Here is a 9,680-nt window from a genome sequence, read left to right as displayed (position 1 = left end):
GAATCCTCTTTCTGGTGTTGTCACTGGCTGGGTCACAATGTCCTGCCCTGGACTGAGAGAGGGGTTTGGACCTCCCCCTAGCAAATGCAGAATGGCCCAGGATGCGGGGAACGGGCAGTTCTACCCAGAAGGAGATTCACTTCACTTTTCCTCGTCTGAAAGGAAAGCTATTGTAACACGCTCCCTGTGATGTATCAAGAACTGCCCCATTTCATTCCTAGAAATCTGCTTCTATCGCCCCCGTTTTTCTCCTCAGCTCATCTCCTCTCCCTTCCTCTGGGCCTTCCCTGCCCCACACTGAGTGCATAGCACCACCCAGTTCTCTCACAGGCTGTGGGCTAAATGGGGCTTGACCACAGAGCCCAGCAGAGCAGCAGAGTGGATCGAAGACACTGAAGATACCTTGTCTTTCTTGGATCTGCTCAGGTGGATCCTCACAACAAACTCTATGCACGAGCTCCATAGCCCTGAGGATGCCACGTCCCCCCCCCCCCCCCCCCCCCCCCGGAATCCAGCGCCTGGTGTTCCTTTGTTTCTTTGCCCAGACAAAGGCTCTTGTGTCTTTCTGCCTCCAACACTAGTCTCTTCTCGAGAATTCCGGGTCTTTCTTAGCCTTCCACAAAGCAATCCTTTCTTGGATTTAGAGAGTCACTTTCTAGGATTTCTTCCAAGATGCTGAGATTTCTTGGCTTCTAAGGGAAACCTAGCTCCAGCCTTCCTCACCATCACATTCGCCCCCTGGACTGCCATAGACAAAGCCATATACAGGAGGCACCTGGGTCAGACATACTTTAAGAGCAAGAAGCCAGGTAAAGCCGAGATGAGTAGAAACCACATATTACCTGGTCCATATCACGGGAACCAGAGGAGCAGAGGCCGTGGGATGTGATACTAAGGGTCAGGGAAACAATATCCTTTTGCTGAGCTCCAAACTTGCTGTGACTTGGGACCAGCCATTTAATTCAGGGGCTCTCTGCTCCCTCATCTTTTAAAAGGGAATGTTCAATCAACTAACCTCTAAAGTTCTTTTCATTTATGAATCCGTGATCCTTAGCCAAACACTGAGACCCGAGAATAGAATCGTCCTTCCTTCCTCTGCAGATTATTTCCATAATCCAAGCAGAATAGCACCCCCCTGGGTGCTACTCTTCCTGTGCTCTTTTGCTGACCCTGTTCCTTCCAGGGGTTACCGAAAGATGTGGCAGATGTGAAGTGTGCGGTGAAGACTGTTGTTCCTGGTATTAGATCTCACCCAACCCCTCCTGGGCCTTAGCTGGTACTAGATTTTGATAAAATTGTCCTGCTGCTCAGGGACCATTCCTCAAAGACACCTGGAAACCCACGAGCCAGAGGCTGGGTGAGACACAGAGCATGAGAGAATAATTTCCTTCTGGCTCTCCAAGTAGGACACGCATGGGCCCTGAACAGCTAGAACGGAATCTGTCAATACTGTTTCCAGGGGCAGTGGAGGAAGGTGGGAAATTAGGGAGAAAAGGGGTGAAACGGCAGTGGCTCTTGATGTCCCTCGCAATCTCTATTCTGGGAACCCACTCCTCTGCCAGGCAGACCTCCTCCAGTAGTGGCGGGGGCTGCGGGCCCAGCAGGAGATAAGACCAGCCTCCGAAACCAGGCCCAGGTCCTGCTTCTCGGGAAAGAAGGGACCTCACGAGGGCACTGCCTGTGTCACCGCAGCTCCAGTGGCTGGGGGTCATCAGTTTCCATCAGGGCAACAAATTGCTCTCTCCTACGTCCTCCTGGACTCACCTTATGACACAGACCAGTCCCAACCAAACAGGCAGCAAATAACTGCAGCTAGCAAAGATCTCTAGGGATGAGCGAATCCCTGGCATGTTTGACTTCAGAAACGGCAGCATTATCAGGACTTGGTCTTGCACATGGGATTCCTCTCAAATGCAGGAATGTAGCTAAGTGTGGCCTCCACCGGCTTCGACGGTGATGCGAAGGATCCCTGGAAATGCCTGGCTGGCAGGAAACCTACACTCTGCCATCAGTCACAGCCCAAAGAAGTAACGGGACAGATGCCACCAGGAAATGGGGATGGGCTGGCTCTGTGGGAGCCTAGGCCCAGAGCCTCAGAAAAGGGTCTTCTGAAACTAAGGAAATGGACTCAAATTCTTCTAAGAAACCCTGCTGTTCCCAGACTTGCCTCCCCAGTTTCAGAACTTGAAAGTCTCACACTCAACCCCAGACTGCTGCTGCTGCTGATGGAGGGAGGGGGGGCAAGAAGGTAGGAGGGTGGAAGGTGGAGGGAAAGCGGGGGTGGCTTGGCCTTCTTCACTGGCTGTGGCCCTCCCGCACTTGCTGTGCAGAGGCTCGTCACGGTACCCTATCACGGGGAGGTGACCCCACAGGACTGCATCGAGGCTACAGACGTAAAGAACTGTGGACACTGATTCCATCCAAGTTCTCTGAGGCGTGAACAACAACAATCAAAATCAAACGAAACAAACAAAAAACAGAAAAGAAAAAAAAATAGCCCTTTGTGGTAAAGGGCATGCTGGGAAGGCGAGAGCCAGAGCCGCCTCCCCAGAGCATGCTGGGAGGATGGGCACCAGAGCCACTCCCTAGAGCATGCTGGGAGATGGACACCAGCACATCTCCAAGGACTGCACTTCCCCCCAAGTCCCACCCCTATTCCCTCACCCACCCCCAACCCGAGACTAGAGGAAAGTTTGTCCAAAGATGACTGTGGAATAAGGGACGCCGTGGTTCTCTGCGGGTCCCCACACTGCGGGGGTTTGAGGAGGAGAACAGTCAAGATGAGGAGCTGGAGAAACAGAGGCAGGAGAGAAACAGGGGACTGACAGAGACTGGAGGGGCCAGTGTGTTGGCGGAGGACAAGGGGAGAGTGGAGCGGAGGGCTATGCAGCCGCTAGCCCGAGGCGTTGATGTACAGCTGGCTCTTGAGAATGTAGTCGATGACCGGCTGGGACAGGTAGTCCACGACGTGGCCGTCCCCATGCTGCAGGGCCAGCCTGGAGGAGAAGAGATGGTAATCAGGCAAACAGCCTTCCTGAGGCCAGGCAGGAGGACTGGTCTGCCCCCTCTCTACAGGGCAAAGGCTTACCCCACACCCTGTCACCAGCCTTTGCTTAGGCAAGTGAGTAGAATCCCTAGCAGGAAGCTCCCTCTTTCCCCCACCAGCCCTCCCCCATCCTGGTGACTCCCTTTCATCCTGGCTCTGCCACTTCCTAGCTGAGGGACTTTGGGCAAGCTATTTAAGCCCATTTGGTCTTCAGTTTTCTCTTCTAGAAAATGAGGGTAATAACTATCTTAGTTATTATGAAGCTTAAATGATTCACTATGAAAAGCACTTAGAACAGCCCGAGCACACAGTATGCATTTTAATGTTAGCTTTCTTATTTCATTCCTTTGTGCTTCTCTGCACCGTGGCCTAGTGAAGATGAGGCTCGTTGGGGTTCCTAGGATTCAGCATTTCCTTTCTTTGCTCCAGGAGCCTGATAGAGAAGAAGGTGCCCTTCCCTGAAGCCCTTCTCTCAAGCCTGGGTGGCTTCGGAGGAAAGGCACCAGTGGGTACAAAAGGGCTCTGGTGATGCACTTCGGCTGCTGCACAGTTTTGCTCTAGGCTTGGTCTGGGCTGCTTCCCATTCTCCACTCCTGTGATGGGCCAAACGTACCTGCTCTTGGTTGAGCTGACAACAGACATGGGGTGATTGATGTCATCCTTCACCACCAGGATGTTGTTCTGGGGACAGAGCAGAGAGAGTAGGTTGTTGGCCCTCCCCCCCCAGGCTTCTCCGAGAAGGGCCACACCACAGAGCTACACCAGCTGGGAGAGGGAGAACTCACTTTGTATTTGCGGAGTATTGAGGAGTGATTCATGATTCGGTCTGTGTCAGCTGCGTCCCGGGGCACCACCACAATCCCAAAGTCCCCAACAATCACCTCCATCTGAAGAACGCAGAGAGAGAGTGGGGGGGGCACCTTTTGTGAGATCACGGCTCCAACTTACTCAGCAACCACTTAGCAGGGTGGAGCTCTCGTCCATGTAGAACCCCAAGCTTTAGTCTTATTGCCTTCTTTGTCCTTCACTTTAGTCCTACGCGTGTCTTCTTAGCCCTGCCAGGCAACTCTTTCAAGTAACAACTCACAGCAGTGTCAGCGGAACGAGTGAGAACTTCGCCTGGCACACAGAAGATGCATGATAAACACCTCCAGACTGAATGAATAAACGTGCTTCTGCATGTCTGGGCAAGACCTCTCCTATTCCTGAGGCTCCTGTTGAGTTCATAATGCTGAAGAATAATGCGAATGACATAGTCCTCACTGGTGGACAGCCTCGTGGTGACACAGATCCCATTAGCCAGCAAAGAAAACCCCAGCCCGCTGGGGGGCTACTGAGAGGGGCCAGAACGTGCCCCTGCCCACCCACATCCAAGCCACAGTGGGTCTGAGGGGCAGCGAAGAGCTCGTAATGCATTCGTGTGTGCAGAGGAAGTGATAGGAAAAGGTTTTAGCGGGGGCGCTTCTGAGATCAGCATCTGATAGGAGCTTGCTGCCATAATGGGAAATGAAACCTTTTCATTAAAAAAGTAACCTTTTTTTTTCCTGATTACAGATATGATACAAGCTTGGGAAACTCAGGAGAAAAAATAAGTCAGAACCACACCCCCCGGGGCAACCACTAATATAACCATAGTCTATTTCTGTCCAGTGTCTTCCTCTCTACAAAGGAGTGTACCCATCCATATGTGGATGAAACTGAAAAACAAATAATCTTACCAGCATTTTTAATCAAACATTATATTGTGAGCATTTTCTCACGTCATTGAAATCGTTTGGAAAGGTCACGTTTTGGTAATCTGTGCATTTTATTGTCAGGCTATACTGTGATCTAGCATGACACGCTCAACCAATCTTGTCTTATAGAAAGTGTGCTGTGACTTCTGGCTTTTTGCAGTGATACATCACACTTGGTTGCAGATCTTTATACATAAATCTTCTGCCCCATCTCTGATGATTTCTCTAGGATAAGAAGTAAACTAATTAGATGAAAGGATATGACTTGAACATATTTCAAGCTCTTGAGACACATTACCAAGCTGCTCTCTGCAAAGTTGTGCCAATTTTCATTTTCAAAGAGGCGGAAAGGGATGGCTCTTAGAGACTGGGATCTAGCCTGGGCATAGTACTCTTTAAATCTTGCCAATTAAGGATCCCAGATGGAGGGGGCGGGAGAGGGAGGCAGGCTGCTTCCAGGCAGGGCAGCTCATTGAGCAAGACCTGGTCTGGCAGCAAGGGCCACAGGTTTCTCCTCATAATGCTCCAAACTAGTGACACAAACAGATTTTATGGAGCACTGTAGGAGCTGGTTCTGCCGAGGATGTCTGTGCCAGCAGAATTCCACTTCTGATTTATGTTTGTGTGCATGCGCACGAGTGCGAGCGGCGCACACGCGCCCTTGGGCATTTCCAGCCACTTTACCCTCCTCCTGCCATTGCGTACAAGTGGAGCTTGAGTTGCTATTGGAGCTCCGATGTTGCTGAAATAAAAAGTTGGCGGAAGGTGCCCTGGGAGGGAAGCTGTGGAGAGAAGTTGAAGGCAGGTATAGAATATCAGGGCCCCCGCGGGATGGTGCCATTTGGAAAACTAGAGCGTTGCACCACAGGCCGCTCTGATTGCTGGTGCTCAGATCCGATAACCTGGCCCCGAGCGCTTGTCCCATAAACCAGGAATGCTGGGGAGAGGCAGGGCAGGGAGTTGGAGATAGAGCCAGCCCCTCCTGCCACGGCTTTTAAAATGCTGCCCGAGGAGTCCCTGCTCAGGCGGTAACCTAACACACCTGCTCTCAGTCTCCGCGGCACGGGAGAATTGCTTCAGGCGCTTTAAAAATTCCCAAAGTGCAGCTCACACCCAAGATCAATTCAATCAGAATCTCTGGGAATGGGACCCTGGCATCAACAGTTTTTTTTTTTTTTAAACTCCCCAAGTGATTACAATGTGCTGCCAAGCTTGAGAACCAGTGATCCAAGTAGTGAATTAAAACTCCAGGGGAATTCGTAGGGTAGAGACAGAGGCAGGAAAGAGAAGACAGGGGAAGAGGGACGAAAGGGAGCGGAGGGACTGGAGACATACAGGAGATCCCTCCGCTGCTTGGCCTGGTAGATGTCTCAGGGTAGTGGTGTAAGCTACGCAAGGAGGAGGAATCTGCCTTCATCTGGATTCTGAGTTGATGGGCGCTTCCGATGTGAAGCGTGAAATCGTGGGGCTACATAAAGAGAGCATTCTGGTTTAAAGCGTGGAAACAATGGCTCAGAGTGGCAGTCAGGACGCCGGGGTGCATGGCCCTAGGGTGACATCGGTGCACCTGCTGCTTCCCACTCAGCAACTAATGATCTGAGCACCCAATCAATAACGGCGCCACGCGGCTCAGTGGGTGGCAAGCAGATGGAGACTTGCTGCTCGAGATGTTTTCCTTTCCCAGAAACAGGTGACAGACTTGCCCCAATATGTCCAGGAGCCCTTTAACCCTCTGACATTCATCAATCAACCCCCTGAAAATGTTTCCCCTAGAGCCTTTCATTTCAGTAAATGGAAACTCTTCTTACTGTTGCTGAGGCCAAAGCCTTGGCATGCTCCTTGATTCCTCTCTTTCTCTCACATCCCACATTCAATCTACAAGGCAACCCAATTGACTCTGATTTCAAAACAAACCCAAGAATCGGCTCCTTTTAAACCATTTCTTCACTTCTATCCTGGTCTAGACTTCCTGTGACAGGTCAGATAATGGCCCCCAAAGATATCCAGGTCCTAATCCCTGGAACGTGTGACTGTAAACCATATGGCCAAAGAAACACTGCGGATGTGATTAAACTTAAGGAAATTATCCTGAATACCCTAGGGGGAAGGGCCTAATTCAATAACAAGTGCCCTGACCAGAGGGAGGCAGAGGGAGATTTAACACAGAAGAGAGGAGAGGATGCAGAGACAGAACAGAGAAAGGTTTGAAGTTGCTACGCTGTTGGTCCTGAAAATAGAAGAAGGGGCCATGAGCCAAGGAAAGCAGGACATGCAGCTCCAGAGGCAAGCTGCAAATGCAAGGAAACACATTCTCCTCGGAACCTCCAGAGGGAGTACAGCCCTGCCAACAACTTGGCTTTGGCCCGATGCACCCTCTGTGGGCGCCCGGCCTCCAGCATGTAAGAGGAGAAATTTGTGTGCTTCGAGCCACCAACTTTGCAGCAAGAGGTAACTAATTCACCTCCATCATCTCTCAGGTGGATTGCTCCCGTCTTCCTGTTTTTCTCGCGCCCTTTTCAGTCTATTTCCAACAGCCAGGCTGATGATGTTAAAATAGAAGCCAAATTATGCCGCTCTTTAGTTCAAAGCCCTTCACTTAAATGTCACCTTCTCAGCGAGACCTTCTGGCCATGCCCTTGCAACTTGCGTCCCTGTGTGCTCCCCACCCCCACAGCCCCTACCCTCTTCTGTGCTTCACCTTCCTCCTAGCACTTATCTCCACCTACCCCTATGTGTATTTTCTTTGTTTAACCTTAGTTTCGTCTCTGCCTTCTCTATAGAAAAATGCCACGAGAGCAGGGATTTTCGTGTGTTGTTCCCTGCCGTGTCCCCGGGGAGAAAGGCCCTGGCGCATCCTGGATGCTCACAGGTTCTGTTGAATAAGTGGACGCCTGCAGCGTTGTGTTTCCTCTGGCAGCTGGACTGAGGCGTTAGCCCATGAACCCTCCCTGTCTGTGGACATGGAGGGAGGCCCACTGTGCCTCAAGGGAGCTCTGGAGACCCAAGGAGGTGACCCTAGAGATAGACTTCAGGTTCCCAGACTCCATCTGATTGGTCAGCAGAATCACTGGGGAACTTTAGAAAGGACAACAAAGACGGATTCCCAGACCTCGCCCCAGGGATTTCCATACAACTTGTCTACCACGGGCTGGGGCCTTCCTCCTTACGAAGCTCCCTAATCCTTCTGCTGTGTGTCCACCTTGGGGAAGTTGTTGCTTTAAGTCACTCAGGCAGCTGCCTGTATTCTGGTTTGGCTTGGGACGAGGTCATCCATGGGATGAGAACCTCTGGGGATTCCCGCAAACATGAGGTCACCCCCTGTGCCCCAGGAAACACTGGGGTCTAGGGCTGTCCCTGCCCCTGGAGTCTGTGGGGGATGGGGGTGGGGTTTGCCTGGCCCTGGGATGGAACTATTGTCTCAACTCCAGGGGTCCAGTGCCTCCTGTGTCTTCATAAAGGGCTCTCTGTAGGTTTTGCTGTGGAGACGGAGAGGTGGGTGGCTCAGTGGTTGACGCAGCAGCGCTGTCCTGAGTGACAGGTTCCTCTCCTGGTAGAGACCAATGTAACCTCACACTGCCACGCCGCAGTGGGCGGGATCCGGGTACCTTTCTCCCCTGCCCCCAGCACACAGTGGCCCTCTCATGTTAGCTCCGGCCTGGGTCATGTCCCAGAAGTGGGGGACTGTGACATTGGTCCTGCTTCAACGTCCTGCTCCCAAGCACAGCGTTGACTGTATCTCTTCGTCTTCTGGTCAGAGGCTCCCCCAGGAGGTGGAGGTGGGGATAGGGAGAGCAGGTAGGAGGGGTGGACTCTGCTTCTCCAAATTTGGGAAATCTGAGGGTTAAGATGTGAGACATGGTGAGGCCAGAAGCAACTTGGCCTCGGGAGAGACCCAGGGGGCAAATCTCTTGGAAGGAATGTATAGTTATCATCATCATCCCTTTAGGAGGCTGAATTTCGAGACCTGCCCTGCTGGATTTCAGGAATGCTTTGGGTGGGAGGATGCCCTGTGGTCTCAGCCAGGCACCTCTGTGGGACAGAGGGTTGGACAAGACAGATGTGGCTTTATCTCTTGGATCAGTCACTAACTAGTGAGAGACATTACTCAAATGATTATTTCAACTGCATTGCTATGAAGGATAGCAGGTTACTATTAAGTGGCTAATATCCTGCAGTGGCTAATGTCTTCTGGGCAACTGTCAAAAGCCACATCTTACCCATAAGCCACATCTCGTGGTGGAGGCAAACTGTCTTATGGGCTGCACTGCTCCAACCAAGCTGTTCCCAGGTGCCTAGTCATTCTTTCATTCAACAAATTCTTAGTGAGTGTGTCTGGGGAACTGGGCACTGCGCTGCTGTGGCTGGAAAAGGTGGTGCATTTAGTAACACAGAGCTTACGTTGTAGTAGGGGTAGCTCGTGAACAAATAAGTGTACACATAAGAAAACATCAGGTGGAGCTAAGTACAATGCTGACTATTGTGGGGAAGGAAGACATTTTCCCCTATCGTTCTAAGTTCTTCCAGCTGGTCTAGTAAGTAAATCCACATAAGACAGATTGATTGATAAGAGAAAGTAACCAAATTGAATTACATACTCACGTACGGGAACCCCACATACAAGAGGGGTTCCGGACAGAAAGGTAAGATGAGGTGTACATGGCATTCCGAGCTAAGGATGAGGTCAGGCGCCTCGGGGCTCAGAGAGGAAGAAGTTCATTCATGGGACAACAAAGTAGATGTGCAGTAATTAAGTGTTTGCTCTGACTTATAGGTAGGTATTAGATAGTTATTTCTGGTAATAACTCTCATTATGGACCAGGCTCCAAATTTAAATACTCTTAAGGGAGAGTTTCTTGCGAGCCCACAGTGTCTTAATTGCCTTCACTTCAAAATAATCC

General features: G+C 51.1%; 1 protein-coding gene across 1 annotated transcript in view; it reads right to left on the bottom strand.

The window, feature by feature from the left end:
* Positions 1-491: 491 nt before the first annotated feature.
* NMNAT2 (nicotinamide nucleotide adenylyltransferase 2) overlaps positions 492-9,680 on the bottom strand; it is a 106,143-nt gene continuing 96,954 nt past the window's right edge. The window contains exons 9-11 of the mRNA XM_024551543.3: positions 3,832-3,933; positions 3,660-3,727; positions 492-2,996 (exon numbers count right to left, since the gene is read on the bottom strand). Of these exons, the coding sequence (XP_024407311.1) occupies positions 2,894-2,996; positions 3,660-3,727; positions 3,832-3,933 (273 nt within the window). The 3' untranslated portion in view covers positions 492-2,893. The remainder of the gene's footprint in view (positions 2,997-3,659; positions 3,728-3,831; positions 3,934-9,680) is intronic.

Source organism: Desmodus rotundus, chromosome 12, assembly GCF_022682495.2.
Source record: "Desmodus rotundus isolate HL8 chromosome 12, HLdesRot8A.1, whole genome shotgun sequence".
Lineage (NCBI taxonomy): Eukaryota > Metazoa > Chordata > Mammalia > Chiroptera > Phyllostomidae > Desmodus > Desmodus rotundus.
Note: the sequence above shows the minus strand (reverse complement) of the source record. Positions and strands in the feature narration are given on the sequence as shown.